Source organism: Callorhinus ursinus, unplaced genomic scaffold (genome assembly GCF_003265705.2).
Source record: "Callorhinus ursinus isolate GAN/ISIS: 27379988/994484 unplaced genomic scaffold, GSC_fseal_2.0 scaffold5, whole genome shotgun sequence".
Classification (NCBI taxonomy): Eukaryota; Metazoa; Chordata; class Mammalia; order Carnivora; family Otariidae; genus Callorhinus; species Callorhinus ursinus.
Window position 1 is genome coordinate 53,128,768 of NW_027397067.1, and position 27,520 is coordinate 53,156,287.

At 34.9% G+C, this 27,520-nt stretch overlaps 1 protein-coding gene across 2 annotated transcripts in view; it reads right to left on the minus strand.

Moving 5' to 3' along the window:
• EIF3E (eukaryotic translation initiation factor 3 subunit E) overlaps positions 1 to 27,520 on the minus strand; it is a 47,131-nt gene that overhangs the window by 14,851 nt on the left and 4,760 nt on the right. Inside the window, exons 2-10 of one of the 2 annotated variants that reach the window (XM_025871003.2) lie at positions 26,887 to 27,001; positions 24,955 to 25,072; positions 22,868 to 22,910; positions 21,665 to 21,769; positions 16,745 to 16,870; positions 15,874 to 15,998; positions 2,632 to 2,758; positions 1,503 to 1,604; positions 138 to 247 (exon numbers count right to left, since the gene is read on the minus strand). In XM_025871003.2, the coding sequence (XP_025726788.1) occupies positions 138 to 247; positions 1,503 to 1,604; positions 2,632 to 2,758; positions 15,874 to 15,998; positions 16,745 to 16,870; positions 21,665 to 21,769; positions 22,868 to 22,910; positions 24,955 to 25,072; positions 26,887 to 27,001 (971 nt within the window). The remainder of the gene's footprint in view (positions 1 to 137; positions 248 to 1,502; positions 1,605 to 2,631; positions 2,759 to 15,873; positions 15,999 to 16,744; positions 16,871 to 21,664; positions 21,770 to 22,867; positions 22,911 to 24,954; positions 25,073 to 26,886; positions 27,002 to 27,520) is intronic. The other variant, XM_073893103.1, reaches the window with a different exon arrangement.

The following is a 27,520-nucleotide window of genomic DNA, read 5'->3' on the forward strand; positions in this document are numbered from 1 at the left end:
TTTTTTTCTTCTAAAGCAAAGGGAAATAAAATAAAAATCCAATTAACTGGAATCCTATTAAGTATAATTTTACACTCAATGGAAATTTCCAGGAATTTAAAAGTAGAAAAATACAAATCAAATCAGAGTGTTCTTACTTAATGCTGATACACTGGTGGATGCGACAAAAAGTCTCAAATATGAAGAGACGAGCATTTTCAATGAAATCCTCAAGACAAGCCACCAAGAAGAAGTCATTCACAAGTACCTATGTAAAATATAACAAAAAAATTAATAGCACTGACAAGCAATTTTCAAAAATGTGACCCAAAATACTTCCTGTGTGCTTTACTCATTGTTCCAGTTACTACAATTCTCTTACCTAATATCACACAAGTTCTACACACAGCACTTTCTAGAACACTATGTTCAAGCCTCTAACAATTTAAAGAAGTAAATGAATGCTACGAGAAAAAACCTTAAGTACTGCCATGTTTTCTTGTTCTATTGAGGATTTAAGCAACCCTGTGATAAAGTAGCTTTGTCCTATCCATTACGCTACATAAATGCTTTGTAGATAACGTGACTTTTCTAGCTTCTTAAAATAGTTATAACAGACTAAAAATACGCGTATTTCTGTGAAGTGAGTAGACTTGGAAATAAACAAGGGAAAAAAAAATTCAAGGGGTGGCTCCTACTCCACATTTGGTATCATAATTAAAAGAGAATTATTTTAACTTCATTAGTGTATATTTAACAAATATACACCAAAACATAATAACACTGCATATAACTACACGAACACAAATTATCACATTGGAATCTATTTTATATTTTGTCCAATGTGTGAAAATCACCTCTGAAGTTATACTTACATGATAATTTTCTCCTTAGAGAAATAAAATCTTAGTCCTTCAACAAACTCTTTATATTTTGTGTTAACATTTGGATTCAAAAATGAACCTGACAACTAGTAACACGGATATGGTAAATGTATTCAAAAGGTAAGTTTTTAGTTTAATTTCTTAGAACTCTGCAAACTAACATAAAAAAAACCCAGATATCTAACTCTTTCAGTTGCTCCAAGGTACTTTAGTTTCTACCAAAAGACATTACTGTTAAAAAATTCATGCCCTTATAGCTTTACTGGTTTATAGCAAATGTGAAGTACAATGTGTGAAAAATTCTGAAGATAGGCCAATTTATGAAACAAATTGAGAATCAGTATGTGCAATTCTATACAATCTCATACATACATATGAAGTACTTCACATATTTACTCATATAGGATAAGACATGGAATTATGGGCATATGTGTGTATTTATAATGTCGCCAATGTTTTAACAAACTACTAACAAAAGGGATACACATATGGTAATAACATTAAAAATGTCTTTACCCTAGAACATCTTAAAATGATTGTTTCTGATATAATTCCTTTAATAAAACACTACCAGTTAACTCTCACAATATCCAAATACTAAAGAATGTTATTAATTTATAAGTAAAAATTCATACTTACTGATTCACATTCCCTCAGCTTTTTCTGAGCCCCATCAAAGTCAAAGTTAACATATAAGCATTCAACAAATTCTGTAATTGGGTCTTTATATGTGTAAGACTCCTGTAGAATTAAGTCAAAGGTCAAGTTGGATCAGATTAACATTGTTTGGTAGACTACCCCTAGAATATCCCAATCTTCCTGTTTTCTCCTCCCTTACCATTAATTTCTAGCAAATTACCTAGTGTCATTTTCTCAAAGCAACTGCTCATATCCTGATTCCAGGCCACACCTTAAGCTTATAATGCCTTCCAGACTGAGTTCTCTAAATTCTCATCCTAGGACGCCTGGGTGGCTCAGTCGGTTAAGCGTCTGCCTTCGGCTCAGGTCATGATCCCAGGGTCCTGGGATCGAGTCCCACATCGGGCTCCCTGCTCGGCGGGGAGCCTTCTTCTCCCTCTGCCTCTGCCTCTCTCTCTCTCTCATGAATAAATAAATAAAATCTTTAAAAAATAAAAAAATAAATTCTCATCCTAGAATTATTCCAAAGGCTTTCAAGTTGCTCTATTGACAAAAGTCTCCCTTAGTTAATAAACAGTGATGAACATCCCCAAGTATAAGGGTATTCACACACTGCTGAATTTGTCTTTTTATATTTAATTTATCCTTAGGTCAAATAAGTAAGTTATTTTTCTAACCCATAGTTATTGCTGAGAAGCTCACTAAAAAAAAAAAATCCATCAGTAGGGCTGCAGCTTTTGTACAACTTGGGGACTATTAATATTGTATCCTACGTAAAGATCACTTCTCTGGAATTATGTAGGTAAGCCATCTCCCAACAAACAGTGCCAGGCTCCAAATTTCCTTCACTCTTTGCAATAAAGGCAACACTAATACACAATGTATATTAAGTATCCACCCAGCAGAGAGCAGTATTCATTCATACCACATCTAACATAAGTACATCTTGGAATTAGAGTAAATGCCCATCTGAGTATCCTGGGATCCTCTTTCTCTATGTATAGCGCATGTATCCTTTCTCCTATTTTTAAAGCATTTTTACCTTAAGAATTAAGAGTCCTACTCTAGAAACAGATGTTAGATCTAGTTTAGACATATTTTAAAACACCATAAAGATTTTAGTTTTTACCTGTTGAATAACTTTAACAAGATCTTTTAGCACCTGTCGGCGTTTACGAACATCTTTGTTTGTTATGACGGCTGTAGTCAAATAGCGCAGAATATGTGGACACATAGTCTGAATTGCATTAAGATACCTGAGGTAAAAATATAAATAACTTTAATATTTTTTAAATTTAATGTTAATAACTTACCCAGTTTCTATAAATCTGTAATTAACCACAAGTGATTTAAAGAAGCACTTGAACAGCCCATTACACTGTGCTGCTTCAGTAACGTAAGACTGCAAACACTGAATGATTATTATAAGGATCATCTCCTCCAAAGAAATGAAAAAACAGAAATCTGCAGAGAATTCCAGCTTATATCGCCCAGTTTGAAGTAAACTGGAAGACTCACTTCAGCAGTAAATAATCCTATTACTATTGTTGAGTAAAAGGATTTTGGAAGGCCCCTATACATGCTGTCAGTCTGTTCCAAAAGACTGCTAAGCTATGGCGTTCAGTCATTCACTTTTTGGAAAAAGTGTGTGAAAACCTATGGGCAAATTAGTCATCATAATCAGAAAATGAGGCACTTAAATGATTCAGAGGATGAAAGACTTAAAACTACAGGGAGAAGGAAACTGTTACAGTATTATAAGGCTTTGGTTAAATTGGTAGCACTGGGAATTAGAAAGGAAGGGTTATATGTCAGACAAATGTCAACAGGGCCATTGCTAATATTTAACAAATCCTGCTATTCTGATGATCAGCAGCTGGCCACCCTGTCGTTTCATGTTTATCCCGTATTCCTCCTTCTCAACTCCTTAAATAGCTCCCTAATTTTTATCCAAGAAGTACCTCTGAGTGTCAGGCACTATGACAATCTTGGAAATATATGTCAATAAAGTCCATTCCTCTTGGCTGAATATATAAACCCCAGAGTACCATCCAGCTTCATCTCCCACCAGACCATCATTGACTGCTTCCTGTTTTTCTCACTTAAAGCTCACTCCACATGGACTGCTCTCCCAAACACATCCTTCTGAAAGCCTAAACTCTAGCCATCCTTCAAGATCCATACCTTATCTTCCAAATTCTTCTAAACTATGATATTAATAAATCTTTATAGTTCATCACATTGTAGATTCCCCATAAAATGTTGTTTGAACTCCTCAGAGGACACTAGAATCTGATAGTAATCTAACAATTAATAATATTTAGTCCCCCCTTAAATTCCCTCTAAACAGGGCAGGGAATAAAAAGAATCAACACTCAAGAATAAACCAATTTCTAGGAAAAAAATAACTAAATAAATCAGCTAAAAGTTTCATTATTTGAAATATTAAACCTGGTTCTCAGGCAGAAATTTTTAAACTGCAATCTTCATTCAGGATAATTCTTTTTCTCAATACTCTCTTGCCAGAGATCTCATGTACAAGCACAAGAAAGGATGACTGTTTTTCAATACCGATTTTGAAGTAAGTAATTTTAGTAAGCATTTCTAGAACTCATAAACTTATCCATATGGTTTAAAAAACTAAGTTTATTGTATAAGATGTTAAACATATTTTACTTACCCTAGCTTTATATCACTGTATCACATGTATCTTCATTGTTTTTAATGGAGGATACCTTCCTGGGAAATCACATCCCACTCTTTTTGAGAATATATGATAGGGGTTAGCAAAACTTTTGTAAAAGGCCAGATAATAAATATTTTAGGTTTTGCAGGCCAGGAGGCACAATTGAGAATATTGTACAGGTACTTGTATGAAAAGAAAACAAATTTCCAAAATATTTTATTGATAAAACTCAAAATATTAATAGTGAAGTATGATTTTTTTTATAACTTATCTACTTAATGAGAAGAACAGCATTTATCTATTGGGGATAATTTTGCTTAATTGCATTCTAAGGGATCCTAACATTAAAATTTATTCCAAATGTTTATCTGTTAATGCTGTTCTGTAATGAAAATTTACATACTGTCTTTGTAAATGTTTTTCATGAACCTAGTATTACCAAAACCTGCTATCAACTGATAGAAATGTGATTTTAATTTATCATATTTATCACCTGGAAGGCATTACAGAACTCTGTTAAATTCTTCTTTTGATACTGTCCTTTAGGGTATCATTACACTGCATATAAATCACTTCCAATTCAATAGCACAGTTAAGTGAATTTAGAAATATGGAAATTTCCGGGCGCCTGGGTTGCTCAGTCGTTAAGCATCTGTCTTCGGCTCAGGTCATGATCCCAGGGTCCTGGGATCGAGTCCCACATCGGGCTCTCTGCTCAGTGGGAAGGCTGCTTCTCCCTCTCCCACTCCCCCTGCGTGTGTTCCCTCTTTCCCTGTCTCTCTGTCAAATAAATAAATAAAATCTTAAAAAAAAAAAAAGAAATATGGAAATTTCCTTTGTATTTACAATGAGGTCTAAAACTTTCTGGAATTATAATTTGAGCTTGAAAAAATATATCTGCTACAAATCTGTGTGGGAATGAAGGTCTCCTTTCTTGTTTTACCATGTGAAAGAACAGAAAACATATAAAGCAGCTGGACATTATTTGTTATTCATGCTATGTTAGTTGTCATCAAAGTGACTAATGCAATACAGTTTTTCCATATGAACACTATTTTATTTTGTTAATTTTAGGGTGAATTAAGAAACATTAACAAGGTACAGCAAAAGTTAATTTCCAGAGCCACCCAAGGCTTGATAATAATGTTTGAGGGCAATTTTTCTCATTCAGAAAAAATTCAGTCTTGCCCCGGGCTCAAAAAAAGTCACACTAAAACTGCCATTGCTAAGCCACCCAACTGTTGTTAAGTAGAGAAAGCCAAGACATTCTATTTCTGACAAAAATTTATGGACTGATAACAGTTAAGTCCACAGGAGCAAAAGAAGTTCACTGCTGACAAAAATGGTTCAAAAATATACCACATGGGGTACCTGGATGGCTCAGGCAGTTAAGCATCCAACACTTGATTTTGGCTCAGGGCACGATCTCAGGGTGGTGAGATCAAGACACGCGTTGGGCTCTATGCTGGGTGTGCAGCCTGCTTAAGATTCTCTTTCTTCCTCTCCCTCTGCCCCTCCCCACTGCTCACTCACTCTCTCGAAAGAAAGAAAGAAAGAAAGAAAAGAAAAGAAAAGAAAAGAAAAGAAAAGAGAGTATACACCACAGATTCAAGAATTTTCCGCCAAGTATCTGGTGATGAATAATGTAACAAATAACCACAGGCTTTGAAAAACCTCTTTTTCCTCCATACATATTTGCCAGCAAGTTTTAACACATCTTAGCAGATTCCACTTCAGGTTGTATTAAATTAGTGTTTTATCAACTCTGAAAATATTTTCACCTGTAGCTGTTCCACAGAGACTACTTATTCATAAAGGCATATTCTTTAGTCACTTCAAATCCAACACTGATTCCTCAAGTCAACAACTAAGCCACATTGGTAACATCTGTTGACTCCTCAAGAGCCAAGGAAAATCGCTAAAAATCATGTGCCTTGTTTTTTAACTGATTGATGTTGGTACAGATAACTTCAACTCTAACTGTTCTCACCTAAAAGCTAATATTTTTAAACAAGTTTATCTTTTCTGGACATTATTTCTTTGGCTGCTGCAACTGAACATGATTTAGAATCAAAATTGGTAAATGGCTTTCCCTACCTCGCTTTAAACAAGAGCCACTCAGGGCGCCTGGGTGGCTCAGTTGGTTAAGCGACTGCCTTCGGCTCAGGTCATGATCCTGGAGTCCTGGGATCGAGTCCCGTATCGGGCTCCCTGCTCAGCAGGGAGTCTGCTTCTCCCTCTGACCCTCTTCCCTCTCGTGCTATCTCTCATTCTCTCTCTCAAATAAATAAACTCTTTAAAAAAATAAATAAATAAATAAACAAACAAGAGCCACTCAAACTTACCTGCTTGAGCCTCATTTTCATTAATTTTTGTGAGGAAATTCTGCTATGATGAGATATTCTGTTTTAAATTTCTAATTTTTCTGATTGTTGCTTTGCTGTCAGTTGGAATATTATAATGAGTGATTACAATCTTGCAATGTGAATTAAACTGCATTCTTTTAGCATACCTATAGTATCTAATTCAAACAAAATAATCCCCACTCCACTGTGCCTTAAAAGCACATTTGAAGTCCACTTGTCTTGTTTTGACATGATAAGTACATACTGGTCAGAAAGTGTTGCAGTATGGCAATACACAGGGCCCTTGAAACATTGGCCAGGTGTAACTGCAGCATGGCATCACTGGGATTCATAGCGCACTGAGTAGCAGCGTTGAGTCAACGAGAGTGCAACATTGTATGATCTCTGTCACAACTCAACTCTGCCTTTACAGCTTAAAAGTAGCCAAAGACACTTAGATCAATGAAGCTGGCTGTGTTCCAATAAAAATTTATGGACACTAAAATTATAGTCTCATATTTCACATGTCACAAAATATTTTTCTTTTAATTTCTTCAACCATTTTTTTAAAGATTTACTTATTTGAGAAAGCGAGAGCAAGTGAAAGCACACAAGTAGGTCGGGGGGAGAGGGAGGAGAAGCAGGCTCTCCCCACTGAGCAGGGCCTGAGCCCAGGGCAGACACTCAACCAACTGAGCCACCCAGGCACCCCTTTTTCAACCATTTAAAATGTAAAAGTCATTCTTAGATCACAGGCCTTAAGAAAAAAGGCAGTGAGCCAGATTCAGCCCACGGTCCAGATTCCTAATATATATATTACCATGGCTCCTGACTTCCCTACCTTCTAGAACAGAAGTGATCCTTCCTAAGTATGTGTATCTACATAGATCAATACATAAGGAAGGGGAGTGGGGATTAAAAGTGACTTGAAGTTATCTTAGTTCACAATCTTGTAGGATCAGTGATGATATATTTTATCTTAGTTCAAATACAAGCAAAACCACACATGTAGTTTAACAGTCTACACATGTCTGTTGTGCTTTTTTGTTCTATTTCTTTCTTACCATCACCTTTCCTGTCAACTGAAATTTAAGGGTCAATTTTCATCTTTACTGGACTCTTCTAACTTTTCCAGATCTTACTGGTTGCTGTTATACCTACTGTGTATTTATAATGCACAATCCATCAGTCCTTAGTTAAGTATGTTCTTAGGCTACTTCTTGTATTACTTGTTTGGATTATAAACTATTTAAGAACAGAGGCTGTAACTCCCCTATTTTGGAATCTAACTTTATTATTTTTCTTTTTTTTTTTTAAAGTAGGCTCCACACCCGGTGTGGAGCCCAACATGGGGCTTGAACTCACAACCCTGAGATCAAGACCTAAGCTCAGATCAACAGTTAGACGCTTAACCAACTGAGCCACCCAGGCATCCCTATTATTTTTTCTTTTAAATAAGAGCACTGGTATTTACTGTGTTCTGAGGTATAATTTCATGATAGGTAATTAAAAATGTTTTAGTATATTTTTTCTCTAGTACAATCCCACTCCAATTGTACAGTTTTATGGAACTTTTTTAGTGTTTTCTAATTGCAAGTCAGATCATACAGTAATCAAAAGATAACACAAAATATCCCAAAATAAAAAAATATTTAAGTATCTATCATGTGCCAGATACTACAAGAACAGAGAGAATAAAAACTCTGCCCTCAAATATGCTTATACTCTAGTAGGAACAATAAAGCAATTACAAATTATTTTAAAGACATTAATTAAATATCAAATATAAAGTAGGCACAATATACAGGACTTCATGAACGGTAAAGTAAACCTGAACTGGATCTTTAAAAACAGGCAGGCTTAGATAGAGGTTCAAAAAAAGAGAAGGGCATTTCTGGAAAGACAGGCTAAAAAACAAAAAACAATGCAGGACACTTAGTAGAACATCAGAGGACAAATTTTTATTTTTATTTTAGATGGAAACCTTAAAGGTCATCGTCCTGAGCTAGAATAGGTAAGATACCTACATGAAGAAGAGTTTCCTTATCAGGAACAATTAGAAAATAGGAAAAATAAAGATGGAAAGGTCAGTCAGGACAACTTCTGAATACCACACCCAGCTGACTATTAATGGTAAAACGTGAAATTTCTTAGGGTGTTTATGTTATTTTTATGTAGAAAACACGCAAAGGAGTGTTTAATTCAAACTGAACTTTCAATCTTTTTACAATGGAGAGTAATAACTAGGGCATTGTCTTACAAATGCATTCTTTTCTCTAATACCATCTACATTGGGTGACAAAGCCTCATCTCTTATTAGTCTATGAACACTTCTCTTACACCTGATACTTTATCTTAAGGAATAACTTGAGTTTTCTCAAGTGGCTCCAGGCTCCCATCACAAGAGACCCATGCAAATCTTAGCAACTACCAATGCTGAAATTCAATCAGTAATCAAAAGACTCCCAGCAAACAAAAGTCCAGCACTAGAAAACTGCAGAGGTGAATTCAACCAAAATTTAAATCTATTTTTCTCAAATTATTCATAAAAAATACAAGAGGGGCGCCTGGGTGGCTCAGTTGGTTGAGCGACTGCCTTCGGCTCAGGTCATGATCCTGGAGTCCAGGGATCGAGTCCCGCATCGGGCTCCCTGCTTGGCAGGGAGTCTGCTTCTCCCTCTGACCCTCTTCCCTCTCGTGCTTTCTATCTCTCATTCTCTCTCTCTCTGAAATAAATAAATAAAAATTTAAAAAAAAAAAATACAAGAGGAACAGAAGTGTCCAAATATGTCCTATGTGGCCAGCATTACCCTGATACCAACATCAGATAAAGGCACTACTAACAAAGAGAACTACAAGTCAACCTCTCTGATGAAAATAGATGCAAAAATCCTCAACAAAATATTAGCAAACCAAATCCAACAATACAAAAAAATCATTCAGCACAATCAAGTGGGATTGATTCCTAGGATGCAAGGATGGTTCAATATTTACAAATCAATCAACATGATACACCACATCAATATGAGAAAGGCTAAAAACCATATGATCCACTTAAATAGATGCCAGAAAAGCATTTGATGTTAAAAGCATTCAAAAAAATAGGTCTAGAGGAAACACACCTCAACATAATAAAGACAATATATGAAAAACTCACAGGTAACATCCCACTCAATGGTGAAAAACCTAGAGCTTTCCCCCTAAGGAACAAGATAAGGATGTGGACTTTCAACACTTTTATTCAACATTGTCCTGGAAGTCCTAGTTACAGCAATCAGACAAGACAGAGAAATAAAAAGCATCCAAATTCGTAAGGAAGAAGTAAAACTTTCACTATTTGCAGATGACAAGACATTAAATATAGAAAGTCCAAAAGATTCCACTCCAAAACTACTAGAACTGACAAATGAATTCAGTAAGGTTGCAGGATAAAAAAGCAATTTACAGAAATCCACTGCATTTCTGTACACTATTAATAAACTAGTAGATTGCACCAAAAATAGGAAAATACCTAGGAATAAACTTAACCAAAGAGGCAAAAGATCTGTACTCTGCACACTATAAAACACCGATGAAAGAAACTGAAGACAACACAAATGAAAGATATTCTATGCTCACGGACCGGGAGAACAAATACTGTTAAAATGTGCTTACTACCCAAAGCAATCTGCAGATTTAACACAATCCCTATCAAAATACGAATAGCCTTTTTCACAGATTTAGAACAAATAATCCTAAAATTTGTATGAAACCACAAAAGACCCCAAATAGCCAAGGCATTTTTGAAAAAGAAGGCATAACTGGAGGCATCAGAATCCCAGATATCAAGATATGCTACAAAGCTGTAGTAATCAAAACAGTGTGGTACTGGCACAAAAACAGACACAGAGATCAATGGAACAGAACAGAGAGCCCAGAAATAAACACACATTTATAAGGTTAATTAATCTTTGACTAAGCAGGCAAGGATATGCAATGGGAAAAAAATGGTCTCTTCAATAAATGGTATTGGGAAAACTGGAGAGCCACATGTAAAATAAAAACTGAACCACTTTCTTATACCATATACAAAATAAACTCAAAGTGCATTAAAGACCTAAATGAGAGACTTGAAACCATAAAAATCCTAGAAGAGAGCATAGATAGTAATTTCTCTGACATCGTCCATAGCAAAATTTTTCTAGATATGTCTCCTGAGGCAAGGAAAAAAAAACAAAAGCAAGCCACCAGTACTACATCAAAATAAAAAGCTTCTGCACAGCAAAGAAAGCAATCAGCAAAACTAAAAGACAACCTAGTGAATGGGAGAAAACATCTGCAAAGGACGTATCTGATAAAAGGTTAGTATCCAAAATATATAAGGAATTTATACAACTCAACACCAAAAAAACCCAACAACACTGGGCAGAGACATGGAGACATTTCTCCAAAGACATATAAATGACCAACAGAACATAAAATGTTCAACATCATTCATCAGAGAAATGCAAATCAAAATCAATATGAGGTTATCACCTCTCACCTGTCAGAATGGCAAAAATCAAAAACACAAGAAACAACAATTGTTGGCAAAGATATGGAGAAAAAAGAACCCTCATGCACTGTTGGTGGGAATGCAAACTGGTGTAGCCACTCTGGAAAACAGTATAATGATTCCTCAAAAAATTAAAAATAGAATTACCATATGATCCAGTAATTCCACTACTGGGTATTTACCCAAAGAATACGAGAAAACTAATTTGAAAAGATACACACGCTCCTTGTTTATTGTAGCATTATTAACAATACCCAAATTATGGAAGCAGCCCAAGTTGTCCACTGATAGATGAATGGATAAAGAAGATATATATATATATATAATGGAATATTGCTCAGCCATAAAAAAGAATGATGAATGACATCTTGCCATTTGCAACAACATAGATGGATCTAGAGAATATAACGCTAAGTGAAGTCATTCAGAGAAAGAAAATACCATGATTTCACTCATATGTGGAATTTAAGAAACAAAACAAAGGAAAAAAGAGATAAACCAAAAAACACTCTTAACTATAGAGAACAAACTGATCACCAGAGGAGAGGTGGGTGGGGGCATGCGTGAAACAGGTGAAGGGGATTAAGAGTACACTTACTGTGATGGGCACTGAGAAATGTACAGAATTGCTGAATCAATATATTGTACACCTGAAACTAATATAACCCTGTATGTTAACTATACTGGAATTAAATTTTTTAAAATAACCTACTTTTTTTGCATTATTTACCTTTTGCAAAGTTTATCTTTTTTTAAAGATTTTATTTATTTCAGAGAGAGAGAGCACGAGCGAGAGCGTGAGTGGGGGAAGGGGCAAAGGGAGAGGGAGAAGCAGACTCCTGCCAAGCAGGGCCCTGGGATCCTGACCTGAGCCAAAGGCAGACACTTAACCCACTGAGCCACCCAGGCGCCCCAGTTTGATTTTTATCTTAACACTTTCTGCAATCTCAATAGAACTACCTTTGTATTTCTAGTATCCATAACAAATGGTTCTACTAATTAATAAACATATTCTATATGCCTTTAAAATTTCACATAAGGCATAAAGCTGTCAGGAATTGATCCATCTTGTTCCCCTCTTGTATTGTATTAACAGAATTTTCACAGTGGGTTTGAATACTTTTATTTTTCTTGTTTGCGTGCTTCTTTTCATTACTTGAAAATATTCAAAGAGCCTGTTAAATTTAATATTCCTTTCTAAATACATATGTAACTGCAAAAAACACAGAAGAGTGGGCCTACTAGTAAGTAGTACCATGGAAAGCCAATTCCTAATGGTTCCTATGGCTTACTTCAGGAAGAGCTGTCCTTACCCTTAACCCATCCCCTAAGTGTCAGGATTACAACCGGGTGTTACAGGCCAATGCCTGGGTCCAATCTGCACATTCAGAATAGGCTCTTCCTCCCACATCTGATTTTGGGGCTATTAATCAACTCTTAAGAAATCTTACAGAATTTATTAATCAGGACACAGACAAAATACTAACGTTAGTGTTATTTTTAATCTCTTTTCATTTGAATGAATGTTTGGTTTATGTCCAAAAATACTGAGAAATATATCCTTAATTCTTTTTTAAAATTCTCAGAAAACACCTTTTCTGTAAGAGGCACAGATAGTTTAACATAAAAGACAGGTATGTAGCTATTTTACTAACCAAGATTCCCAAATTTCTCACAGTGATTTATTAGTCATTTTCCTGGATACTCCAGACTCATCCAATATTGATGTGTCTCAACTATTGCATGAGATTGTAATTGTCAGTATCACAAATAAAAAAGCCTCTTCTAAAATGTAATGGTTGCATAAAAGTACTTCTCAAAAGGGTACCTCTCAAGAATCACTGCCCTGAGAAGATTAAATAAAAAGTGTACCACAGCAGAAAGAGATTAATCAATTTACTCTCTGATCAGAGAAAGCTACCAGATCAGGAAGACTTGAGAACTTGATAAAATACATTAACATATTTAAATCAGAATGGGGAATGGGAGTAGGAACACAGTGAGAAGTACTGATCTGAAATGGAATTATGAAAAGAGAAATAAAAAAGCAAATCTCAGAAATGCCCATCCATATGTTTAGGGTGACAAAAAAATGTTCATTTTCTGGTCCTAGTGCAAGAACAGTCCTACTGTGAAGAGAGAGATGTTAGGCCAGCTTAACCTGATGGTGCCATTAACAGTCCAGTCACAAATTAACTTTCCATTCTGATTCCAAGTACTCTTAAAGCAACCTTCTCTTTATTATATGGCTTCCCATGTGTGAAACTTACAGACCACACCTCCTCAAGAAGCTAACACTGCCCCTGTAATCTGGATCAGAAACTCACTCCTACCACTTACACTCCTCATTATGAATTACTGATGGCATTCTGGTTTTATAAATCAGTTTTTCCGAAGCTGGTTCAGCTTTGTTCTTCATAAATCTACCTTTAAGATACTGCCAAATAAAGTTGCTGAGTTTACCATGCTAAAGCCCAGAACGAAGTATGACACCCTTGTAGGATCTCATTTTAGTGTACAATTAATTGTTTTTGGTTTTTTAAATCCTTCCCACTAGCCTTTTCCTTAACTCAACATACAGACGATGATTTATGTAACTTTTCAGATTATGAACAATTTATCATGGCATTCAGCAAACAGTAAAATATATACCAAATACAATTTAAAAACTGTATATATACAATTTTAACAGTGAATTTCCCACAAACAGGATTTGCTTAAGGAATAACAGCTCAGAATGAGGCTATTATGTATACATTAATGAATAATGTGAATCTAGAAGGCATACTTAAGTACTATAAAATATCTCTAATAAAAAAAAGAAATACAATGCTATGTAAATTATAAAATTTCACCTCTTATCATTTATATTTAAAATGGGATGCAAAGATCATATATTGTCTTTTATCTTACCCAATGCCATGTAGTTTTTTTTTTTTCAAGGAAAGAAAAACATATTTTCCTGTTACAAAAACTCCTCTGCCTATGTTTGATTTTAACATACTAGGTTACCATGTCATTAAAATACTGACAGGAAATACATTAATACTGAACTTACATTGCAATGTTAATATTTCTGTTAAGACTGCTTCTTTTTACCAGATTCAGGGGAATATTTAGCATTTAATGCAGAAAACAGAATATACACCATTTAAAAATGGTTCCCTGATTCGCCATAAAAAAAGTTACTGGCATTTCTCAGTTGGCTGGATATTTTTCATCTGTATTACCAGTAATAACTTAATTTCTTTTAAATTCCAAGTGCTGTTGATTATGTTAACAACTTCACTGAAGAGGTCAAATATTTTAGAGTCTTAAAAAATCTTACTAAAATAAGCACTTAAAGTACATTTATTAAAGTACACTTATTAAAGTTACATTTATTTATGTGACTCAGTTTAGAATATCCTATCAACTTATCCAAAAATATTGCCATAGATACTATTTTCAAGACTTTGGAAATTACAAATCAACTTAAAAACAGGTTATTCAATCTTCACTGATGTTTTAATTCAGAAAAGTATTACACCATCTATTTGTAAGCTATACCTTTATAAATTAAAATATATATGCATTTGAGAAAAATGTTAAAATCATAATTTGACAGAAAATAATAAGCAGAAATCAAGTGAAATGTAACAACTGTATCTTCATTTAGGTTAACATATAACAAAAGTATGGCCCAAGGATGTTTATATGAAGTTTAGTTGACAATATAGCCAATATAAGCCATACCATGTAGGAAATGCGAATATTACTCCAATCTTGAACTATGTTTATATAAGCACACATACAGGTCAAGAAACTAACATTGGCCCTGTAATCTATAAAACTCAAGTAACAATCCTAGAATTTTAAAGATCCGTATTTTGAGAAGACTGTGGATAAACTGGCAGTTACCTAAGGAGGACAACCAAAATACTAAAAAGTCTGAAAAATTACACACTTGATAAAACCATAGATATTTAGCCTGAAGGAAGAGATAAAGAAAAATTATCTTCAAATATCTAAGTGTTTCCACCAAGCAGTTTTGTTTTCTGTTGTTCTAACCAAATAAGAAATAAGATTCAAAGGCACTTAAGCTCAAACAGAAAAATAAATTTTTAAAAATGATTTGTAGCTAACAAGAGAATAGTCTAGTTCATAGTGAATTTCTTAGCACCAAAAGTTGGATAATTGAGTAATGATATAAAGGATTCTGGGATGTATTTATTTCTTCCATGCAATTTGGCCTGGAGCCCTAATTCTAAAGCTTTAGTTAATATGTTAATTACCTGGAATCTTGTTAAGATGCAGATTCTGATTTAGTTCTTCTAGGGTAAGGTAGAACCAAGAGATTCTACACGATGCCTATTCTGCTGGCACAGGAAACACACTGAACAGCACTTCCACAGGCTTAAAGTATGCTTTTTTCAAATAATTTACTAGAGTTACATGTAAGCTTTTTCTTTTTTTTTTTTTTAAGATTTTGTTTATTCGAGAGAGAGTGAGAGGGAGCACAGGCAGGGGGAGCAGCAGAGGGAGAGGGAGAAGCAGGCTCCTCACTGAGCAGGGAGCCCCATGTGGGGCTGCTCATCCCTGGGCCCTGGTATCATGACCTGAGCCAAAGGCAGACGCTTAACCAACTGAGCCACCCAGGCGCCCCATGTAAGCTTTTTCAATTAATAAGCTAATCTACCACATGCAGGGGGAAAAAAAAGGTTAACAACAAATTCAAATGTGAGAGAGAAGTGCATTTTTAAGTTTAAAAAAAATCCATGTAATTTCATATAACGAAAGCCAGAATTATATAGTGAAATAACTTACTGTGGCTGGTAAAGGAAGAGATCAATAATGTTATCACGCCCTTTGGGGTGGTTGAAGAAAACGAACAGAGACCAGTGGATGAGCCATGTTCGCTGCTGAAGAGACTGAAGTGGAGAACTCACAGACTACAGGGTTAAAAAATACATACATAGGAAATCTTAATATATGAGAAAGAGGCAAGAGAATAAACAAAGCTGATCTCCGAATTTTAGTTAAAAATGAGAACCTTCTGAGGCATGATCTATGGCCATTAGGATCTAAGTCCTATCCCCTAGACCCTCTGCACCAACCTCAACATTAGAAATTACCTCCCTGCTCTGAGAAATAGATTCAATAATGTCTGCTAAGCCATTTTTATAGAAGCCGTAAATTATACTCATACCAGAAAACATTTTAAAAGCAAGGACCGAACTAAATACTCAATAAGTTGTTTTATTAGACCTAATTGTAGGTGAAAACTGTCATCTTCTACATAGGACTTTATTGAGGGCCTATCACTGAGGTGGCACTAATAGTATTATGCCATTTTCACTGTACAAATAAAAAAGGTGCAGTAGCTGTAAGAGAAATGAAAACTTGAGTTCTTTTCTCTAAGAGCCAAAAAAAAGTTTGACAGTTTCTTTCAGGGAGATTAAGTGAAACTAGTCACCCCACTAACCCACTGTGATTTTTATGTCAAGTCAACAAAAGCTAATCTGAACATTTTTGTTTCCCTTCTTCCCTCCCACCATCCCTCACTCCTTCCTTCCTTCCATTCCTCTCTCCCCCAGCCCCACTTTTTTAAAAAAGTACACAGTGTTTTCCTTATCAGAAAGTATGAAGGACACACAAAAATTTCAGAAAATCACCCTGGAAAAATACTGTAACTCACATTATTATCTATGGTCTCTTTTAACCGTGTAAGGTCTTCCATAGCTGCATCCCAATTCTGCATTAAGATTTCAGAGGCCAATTTTCCCCAGAGTGAACTCAAAGCATTTCTATCTGTAGCTGGAACCTGTTTAAGCAATCATAATTAATTATATTCTGAATATTCTAGGAAAAAAAGACATTGTATATTTTATGCCTTACATATCCACCTAACCTACTAAAAGACCTGTAGCTTTCTAACCCAAACAGTAATTATCTAAGTCCTTATTGGATCACACTGGCTAAACTGATTCAGTTTCCATTTAACTTAATTTACTAAAAATATTAGCTCGGAGTGCCTGGGTGGCTCAGTCAGTTAAGCATCTGCATTCCGCTCAGATCATGATCCCAGGGTCCTGGGATTGAGCCCCACATTAGGCTCCTTGCTCAGCAGGGAGCCTGCTTCTCCCTTTCCTTCTGCCGGCCACTCCCCATGCTTGTGTGCTCTCTCGTTATCTCTCTGTCAAATAAATAAATAAAATCTTTAAAAAAATAAAAACACACAGCTTTGTGATATTCAGTCTAAATCAGAAAGAGTAAGTTAAAACTAGAATACAGCACTAGTGTTAAAAGTATTATTTTCAGAACAAAAAATATCCAGGGTGCCTGGGTGGCTCAGTTGGTTAAGCATCTGCCTTTGGCTCAGGTCATGATCTCAGGGTCCTGGGATCGAGTCCCGCATCTGGGTCTCTGCTCAGCAGGGAGTCTGCTTCTCCCTCTACCCCTCCCCACTGCTCATGATCTCTCTCTCACGCTCTCTCTCTCGAATATATAAATAAAATCTTAAAAAAAATCCAAATTATGACACAAATGAAAGGAGTCAGAGAAAAGCAGGTATACTAGTTAATAACAATTAATAATTATCAAAGGAATATGTACTGAGCAATAAATGTTCATTTTTCACATAATCCTAATAGAAACATTATAAAAGGTAAATATTTTTTAACCCCATTTTAATTAAAGAGGGGAAACTCATGCATGGAGAGTGTAATCTGCCCAAAACTACACTTCTAATTATGAAAGCTATAAATTTTTTTAAAGATCTATTTATTTATTTTTAGAGACCAAGGAGTGGAGGAGGGGCAAAAGGAGAGAATCTTTCAAGCAGATTCCCAGCTGAGCACAGAGCCCAATGGGGGATGGAGTGGGTCAATCCCCATGACCCATGAGATCATGACCTGAGCCAAAGCCAAGTGTCCAATGCTTAAGGAGTGAGCCACTCAGGTGCCCCAAGATCTATAAATTTTATACCACCATCTAAACCACAAAATAGGAGGACTAAAGGCACCTATCTCTTTTTGCCACTGATGGAAAAGGGTCACAAACCCAAAACACCTATTAAGGACTTTGACGGCAGTAATTAATTCTAATGTACTCAATAACATTAAGCAAACTCTAACAAACACTAAATTCGTAAATTAAATTTTGAAACATATCCATGAAACCACTGGTTCTTATCATTACAATATATGTCCAAAAAAAAGAGTTGTATTTGAATATTCGTGGCAATTTTTTTTGTAATAGACAAAAACTAGACTTTTTTAAAGATTTTATTTATTTATTTGACAGAGAGCACAAGTAGGCAGAGCAGCAGGCAGACAAAGAGGGAAAAGCAGGCTCCCCGCCGAGCAGAGAACCAGATGCGGGACTTGATCCCAGGACCCTGGGATCATGACCTGAGCCAAAGGCAGACACTTAACCAACTGAGCCACCCAGGCATCCCTAGAAGTTTTTTTATTCATGTTTCTAAAACCACAACCAATTCAAGACACATCCCAGTTTGATATTAAAATGTGATAAATTATGCATCTGAAAATCAATATGAGACATCTTTTACATCAACATTATCAAACAGGGCACATCAGACCCAAAACTTCAGTCAAGATCCCAAAGCTTCCAAAAGTCACCATTACTTAAGCTTTCTTGAGTCAAGGAGAAGTACCTTTAAATTAAATGGCATGTACTTACAGGCGATCAATCAATTTTAAATTCTGAGTGATCACACTACTAAAATATGATCACCAACAGTTCTAGCATCTTAAAATCACTTTTATTTCAAGTAGCTGCTGGATAAGGGGAGGGGTTATATTTTCAAGTCAGACCAAAGGGACAGAGAGTGCAAATTTTAACAAACTAATTAAAATACAGTGTTAATTCCTTTTATTTATTTTTGTAACTTTAAAAACAAAAATTTTCAAAAATTCCTGCCAATTCTGCTCCACCATTTCATACCAAATTAATGCATTTCTTAGAACACAACCAAATAGGATGCATGTAAATATTCCTTGATGTATTCTAAAAACCATCACATTTTTTAAAAATAAAGGTAGATTCTGGGGTCACACAGCTTTAATTTACACAAAACTGACCTACAATAGGTCACCTGGAGAGTCAAATTCTAATCTCAGATCATAGTTACAATGGTTCTTTCATAGCTTATGTTTCCCTAACTATAGATTTAAAAGAATAACCAATCAAGAGACAAGAATTTAGAAATGAAAAAAAGGAAAAGGCTATTACAAAAAAATAAAAGTAAATAACTAATATGTAAAACACTGATATTTTTCACCCCAAATCCAATCCAGGATTTTTAATCTTTGCTATTAACAAGATTTTGAACAAATACATGATTTTATAGTAGTGCCTATCTAAACAAAAGAAAAAGCAAAGTAAAATTAACCGTTGTTTTAAACTTAGCTTGGTTAGCCCCTATCAATATGCCAACTCCCAGCTACTCAAATGTTTTGTCACACAGGTGGGACATAAATTTAAAATAAATTTCACATAATTTCTAAGTACTATCCAATCACTATATTTTGACTACTCTTAATGTAAAACGTTGATTTTTGTGTTCAAATCATGGTAATCAATCACCTAACCAAATGCCATTTGAATTCCAACACAAGACCTGTTAGGCAATGCAAAAGCTTAAAACTGAGATTTTTTTTTTTTTTTAAGTTAGGGAGCAAACTAGGATCTTCATATTTAAAAAAAAAAAAAAAGGAAACAAAAACTTCACAAACCTTTTACATATATATACCTACCATTTGTAGAAATTTTCAGACTAATTATAAAACCACACTACATAAATGTAAAATGCTGTTAAAACTAAGATATGTTTTATTTGTTAGGATAAAAGCTTTTTGTAGCAGCAGAGCAAGTTTTTTAATCCCCCAAAGGTTCATGCGTACTACTCTGGCTCAAGTCCATGTCATTACAGTTGGCTCTTCATACCAACCTGCTTTCAAGGGTGGATATGCTAGAAGAGTTTCAATATCTGGATTTCCAGCAGTTACCTTAAGTTTCCATGTCTTAGCAAAATGGCACATTCACTCACTGACCAGCAACAATAAATTTACTGTGCTAGAACTCTAACATGACACTAAATCTTCATTCTCAAAATTCACTCCCAGCATTAACAAATGATATGAATAACCAACTCTTTTCATGTACCTGTAATCATATCAGGCTTCTGATTTTACAATCCTGGTTTAAGCTGTTTACATTTCCAAAGTAATCAACTTTTGCTCTCCTAAATCCTTCGTAATATTCAAAGTAAAACTGATGGAATTTTCTGATAAGCACTACAAGTTTAGAATCACTGATTACCTTCAATGCACTTGTAAGCTAACCAAGCTAATCTATAATTAAGAATATTCACAAATGGGAATAAGAGAAAAATAAATTTTTTTCAAATCAAACTTCGAAATAAACTGAAAATCTTTATTTCCTTTTGAAAGATGGATGGTAGCTTTAAAAAACGAAGCTCTCTAAGTACTTTTTAAGTGTAGAAATTAGCTGTATTACTAAAACACCAATCTCTTCCCCTTCCTTGCTCCCCCAAAAAGAAAAATTTAAGTTCCTAGAAAACAACCAAAGGTAGCAGCCATAAGTCTTTTCTTTGTGGCAGGCATATGGAGCTAAAAGAATAAAGGCACCAGAAAGTAGAGACAGAAGAAATACTCTTCCAAGGTTAGAAAACAAGAAGTCCCTGTCTTAAGAGGTCATTTCCCAACATCTAGGACTAACTAGAGAAATCAGACACTTAGGTACTTGCTTACTAACCCAAAGTGAGTAACAAATTATAATTTCTCAAATGAGAAGTTAGTTAAAACAAGGGTGTTTTGAGAACTCTAGAAGGCATTAATACAATTACCTACACAGAAGACAGAATGAGAAAAAAATTTTTTCATTTGAAAGCCTTATTTTTTTCTTTGGCTTCATGCAATTTTCTTTTTTCCCAGAAAAAGCACTGAATCTAGGAACTTGTCAATAGGCAAATGAAAATAACAACAGGGCTCTTCATGGTTAGATATTTGCTCTTAATAGCACAATTTAAATTTACCTTCCCCCTACATTATTAAAAAAAATCATTGAGTTTTATTTCCTAACAGCTAAGGGTAGAAGTAAATGGAAAAAAGTTACTATTAAGGCATAATTTTTTTTCAAATATCATTAGAACTCCATAGTTGTTTGAAACAAACTCAAGGGATGTATACAGCATAACATATTTAATTAAAATTAGGAATAATGGATTTATTCAATAAATATTTAAGCATCCACAATGTCCTGTTCACTGTGCTACACAGTAATATAACAAATTGATTACATGATAGAATTTTGCTAATGCCAATCATTCAATTATACATAAAATAACAAATTAGCGGGTCTTACTTTTGGATTTCAAGGAAAGTTAAATCTCTCTCCAAATTTTGAGGTCCTGATATAAGCTTTCCTATTTCTATTTGTTCTTTGTTGAGAAAGTTTTTCTCCTTTCACCAAGGATTCTTGAAACTTTATGTACAGAATCAAATCTATAGATATGTTTTGACAAACCAAGGGAATCCTACAAAGTCTGAGAGAAGAAAAAAAATTTACTCACCAATACTCTAAAGAAGTAAAGATATTCTGCGGCTCCAGAGTAATTCCCACATTCATACTGAAATTTTGCATACCTGTAGAGTGTATCTAAATATTCCTGCCTAAACTAAAAGAAGAAAAAAGAAAAAAGCATCAGTTCTGTTTTTAACTTTGAGTTTTAAAATTCAAACCATTTACTCCTTTAAATGTCCCCAGATACGTCAATTCTCTCAGTGTACCCCAAGTGTCACAAAAAAACCAAAATAAAACAAAAACCATGATCAAAAACATGACTCTGAAAACATACATTAGCAATAGGTAGATTTTTCATTCATAATTCTGGTCTCAAAGAGTTATGAATTGTAACAATACCTAATTCGTTGCAGTGAGAATTTGAATTGCAGGGAAAGGTCTGAGGTGTGAGTCTCTCAGTTAGTGACTGAGCTTAGACAACTACTAAGAGCATGAATTCCTATAACGTTTGTGATTCTGTACAAATAACATGTACAGTAAATTTCAGTTCTCTGTGAAAACTGGCCCCAAAATTACAGCAACTTTTAAAGTTAGCAATGCAAGGAAAGCGAAAGTAAAGAAATGTAAGAGAAGGGCTACGAACTAGAACATTATTAAATATACCAAACATTCTATTTGGAAACCAGAAAGAATAATTTGTACAGTGGTCAGCATACCTCGTTACAGTTTATTGTCAAATGAGAGAAGAAACTTGAATGCAAGTAAAGAACTAATTGTATATGCAAATCCTCACACTTTAAGTTAACACAAGGGAAAATGAGACTGGGAGACGACTAGGGAAGTCTACGATAAAATTCCTTTATGGGGGATTTATGAAGACCTTGATAATGTCAAGAACTACTATATTCCACAAGGCAGCCAAAGTATTACTTAATTCTACTGCTCAAAACATTTCTAATTCAAATTTAGTTCTATCTTTGTTAATCCATCAGAAATATAAAATTGTACCCATTACTTGATTATTCTAAAAAAATAAAGTTTTGAAAATTTCTATGATCTAAAGTATAAGCACCTCATTTTCCCATCAGCATCAATTTTTAAAAACTGAAGTTTCAAAACTACCAGGTCTTATATTTAATAAATTAATCTAGAAATTATAATCTTGCCAAGCCTTGAACCTATCTATGCAGCACTGTTCTTTAATTAGCCCTATTAAAACAGAACTAAAGAAAATTTTTAAAATACCACTTACACCATGCTTGTCCGCCAGGTAGTCAAACAGCATCCGACCATCTCTTAATTAGAAAGAAAAATTATTGTACTTTATAGGTCACAGAAAACAAAATAAGCATAACCAATGTTCATCCTATTACCCACATAAAGCCATTTAAATATCTTAATACTTAAACACTAGAAATAGGACTTCCAGAATAAACAGAACAATACAAAATTAATATAATAATTGATTATGCTTAACTTATATTTCTATGCCACACACCTATATAATTATTACCCGTATCAGTGTCAACCCAATTGAACTTTTCTTAAATTGGCTTTGTGTAACTAAGATGCTGCCAGGCTGGTAAAAGACAAAACGGTAACAAAGACACCAAGGAACAAGTGATAGATGGGCACAGTGGCCCACTTACTGGGCATTTTCAAAAAAGAAAACATTTTCTTATGCGTATCACAGAGGGAATGCTATGGCATGTCTTTCCAGAGTTTAATTTTACTTGAAGATTTAATGGGGAGGGAATATATCATCACCAACATTAACATGGGTATATTATAATAGTGAATATGAAATATGCATGAATTTTAACAAGATTTAAAAAAAAAACTTAAGTGTGGATCACAGTGAATAACTGTGTTACACTCCTTGTATCTTTCAGGTACATAATCACTGTCCTTTGGTTGACTAGGTATTTCTGGGAAAGTATGAGAAGTAAAACGTTATATATTCAATGAAATTTAAAAACAGGAATTGGCAGGAAGAGGTTATTCCTTTGCAAAGTTTTAAAACACAATTCCATCCTTTCATTTATCTCAATGCTATGCCTATTACACCGCAAGGAGTCTTCTCTAATAATTGGTGAATAAATCTATATTCATCTTGATTCATACCCTAATCCCATTAATTTCTAGTATTTAAGTGACTAATTTAGAATTTAAATTCTTAATTTTCTGTTGTACCCTAACAGCCGGATTATTTCACCTGTTCCTCTGGGTGCACTTACATGTGACCTGCAGGTCTAAGTCATTATATTCTATTCTGTGTAGTAAGTAGTATAGTGCGCGTGCACGTACACACACAGCCATATATAACTGCTTTGTAAGATAGAGCTGTGTATATATGTATATATCTACCTGTATATACACAGATAGATATAACATGGTGTAGTTAGTAATGTAGCAGGTTACATTATAATGGTATAGTAATCGTGTAGTATTTGCTGTTTTGCTTAAAATTATCTGGTAACACTTCCCCAAATCACAAATGAAAATTTGAAACTAATGTCTCCAAAAATTTGTTCTGGTCACATACTGTATGAACTGAAGACACAACACAAGAAAATCTTCAGCAATTTCTCTAGTAAATACATTAGCAGCTAAGATCTACCACAATGGCAATATTCAATTTTAGCAGATTTTGTCTTAAAGAAGTTCTAATAACCCAAAGGGCTTCAATTAATGATATACATTAAGTCAGAATGAGGCAACATGCATTCTTTGGAAACCAAACAATAAGTTTATTTCTAGTTAAGAGGAAATTAAGAATAAAATAACCTTATCAGCTCTACACTACCCTCCCTTCTTGGGCTGGGCAATGAGGTTGGAAGGATACTAGAGAATGCAACCAAGTGATAAAGTGAGCTCAGGTTTCCCTCTTGGTACTGCCCAGGCACAGGTACGTCAACCTCAGTACTACTGACACTTTTGGGTTGGATATTCTTTGTTGGGGGTGTAGGGTACTGTCGGATGCATTGCAGGATGGTTAGCAGCATCCCTGGCCTCTCCTTGCTAGGTGCTAGTCGCACCCCTTCAATAGTGATAACTAAAAATGTCATCAGACATTGCCAATGTCCACTGGGAAGAGAGGAAGAAGGCAAAACTGCTCCAGCATAATCAGATTTGGATAACTGGTAGAGAAGTTAAAAATAAAATTAGGATTAATGTTTATTAAGGAATTCCTGGTCCCTACACAAGGATAAATGAAAATAAACAGGTAATCAATTAAGCCATGAACTTTTATGATGGGATATTAGATAAAATTTGAATTAACATTAGTCTTAATCCAGTAAAGAGAATTTTCAGATTATTCAAATTAAGGGAGGTTACCTGGTTGACTGCATCTGCCTTGTAGTTTCTGGATCTTCAAACATCTTCACAATTGGTTCTGTTTCTGCCTGAAGCTGTTTCAGTTGTGCAACAACTGTGGTTCTTTTTTCTCTCAAAGCTAATTAAAAATGCAAAGGAGTACTCTATGTTAAACTATACTGCTCACCATGAGGATGTCTCTGGAAATTTTTCAGTTTATTTAAATTATTCATAAATTTATTTACCCCCAATATATTCATATGCCAGGAACCACCAATTCAATAAGTCTCCCAGATCCATTTTTTACTTTCTAGCGGTGCAAAGGCACATAAAGAGGGAATCTTCTTACTCTTAAAGAAAACTGAGGAAGATACAGATACAGCCGGGGGAGGGATGGCTGCCGAGAAACGATTACCTTATTCCACATTTCAGAGACTTCACTCTTATTGTTTTTATATTTGTTTTCATTGAATTTTCTCAGGTGAATATTATCCCAGAGTTTCTGAACAGAGACTCAGAGGGTTTATATATTACTATAGATTTCCAATTAGGTAAAATGGAATTTAAATCCAGTCAGTAATCTCTTTTCACTATAAATCTAATTCTGTAATCTCGCAAACCCAGTTCTCATTTCCTTTTACTGCATTATGAAGAGTCAGAGAAAACTTGCAGATAACCTACACTGCAGGCATGTTTTAAACTTTCACTAAGAAATAGTTAACTTTTTCATCACAAACTAGAATTTAAAGAGCTGCTGTCATTCACTATAATTTAAAAAGGTGATTATGTTTAGTGTAATAACGTGTTATACATTAAAAAGTGTTACTACAACAACATTTCTCAAACATAAAAGGGTATCTGTGATCAAATTTTGGAAAATGTCAATTTAAACAAATTATACTTCTCTACTGAAAGCATTCTTAGAATTTTTTTAAAATACCAGGTGCCTGGGTGGCTCGGTTGGTTAAGCGACTGCCTTTGGCTCAGGTCATGATCCGGAAGTCCCGGGATCGAGTCCCACATCAGGCTCCCGGCTCAGCGGGGAGCCTGCTTCTCCCTCTGACCTTCTCCCCTCTCATGCTGTTTCTCTCTCTCTCTCAAATAAATAAAATCTTAAAAAAAAAAACCAGGTTCATAAGAGAAATAATATTTTTCAAACTTATGGGAAAACCTTTTTTTTTTTTTAAAGGAACATCAATTACCACAGAAAACAAGAATGTGGAAAACACCATACCCCAGTAGTTCTCCAATTTAAGCGCTGGGCCTCAGCCAACAGTTTCTGATTAAGTAGATCTGGGGTATGACCCCAAAATTTGCATTTCTAACAAGTACTCCCAGGGGAACTGATGATGCTGGTACTGGGGACAATACTTTTGAGAACCCTGGCTATTCCCAGATGCTTCAAGATGAAAAGTCTCTAAGGCACACAGATGCTAACTCAAAAAGTTAGCAGACCAAAAACAGCAACATTCTCAGGTCATTCTAAGGAGACAATCTGATTCATAAGCACAATTTTGATGATACATACTATGAACGGAACATATCTGAAAATCATGTTTTAAAGTAGTATCACACCTTTTGTAGTGAGAAAATATACTTTAGATGACATGTAACCTTCACATTACCTTTCATCCAGAGAATTTTTAAACCATTCAAATAGTTATTAAAAGACTTTTGACTAAAGCTCTTTTAAAAATCACAAAACTTTTTTTTAAAGATTTTATTTATTTATTTGAGAGAGAGAGAGAGAGCACATGAGGGGGGGAGGGTCAGAGGGAGAAGCAGACTCCATGCCGAGCAGGGAGCCCAATGCGGGACTCGATCCGGGGACCCCAGGATCATGACCTGAGCCGAAGGCAGTTGCTTAACCAACTGAGCCACCCAGGCGCCCTATAAATCACAAAACTTTAACACACACATACTCAGTTCATGAGAGAAGCTGACAAAACTTACCATGTGGAATATCATCAGAATAAAGGTTTTTGTATACATCCATAGCAAAGTCCACCATGTTGGTATCACTAAGGAGATCCAATTTCCCTTGTAATAATTCTTTTTCATTATATATCTGCAAGAGAAAATTACTTTCTAATGAATATGTTGAAGTTCCCCCAAATAAAATGATAAACAGCCAAACCAACTCTACTGACAAGCACATAGAGTTGTTTCCTTGCCACATCAGGTAATTAGAAATCAACTCAAAATTTTTATCTTCTCACTATCTCACATCCACATGATACCTACTCATCTCTCCTTGAGATAGCCTTTTGTCTACCCCCACGTATTTTTTCACTAAATCATTTGAATCCTTTCTTTATAATCCTTTCTCATCCACACCACTAAAACAGAACTAGTACCTATTCTCTAAGTCAACCATGTCATAGGTTTTTGCAAGGACTTAAGAAACAATTTAACCCACAGGACAAGGACCAAATAGATACACCAGCAAACTCACAAAAATGTGAAGTTTAGGGCAATGAGCAGTATGTAGGGATCCCACACAACAGTATTCAAGGAGACAGAAACCAAAATTAAAAAAAAATTTTTTAAATAAGCAGTCATCGAGATAAAAGCTTCAGCAAAAGAT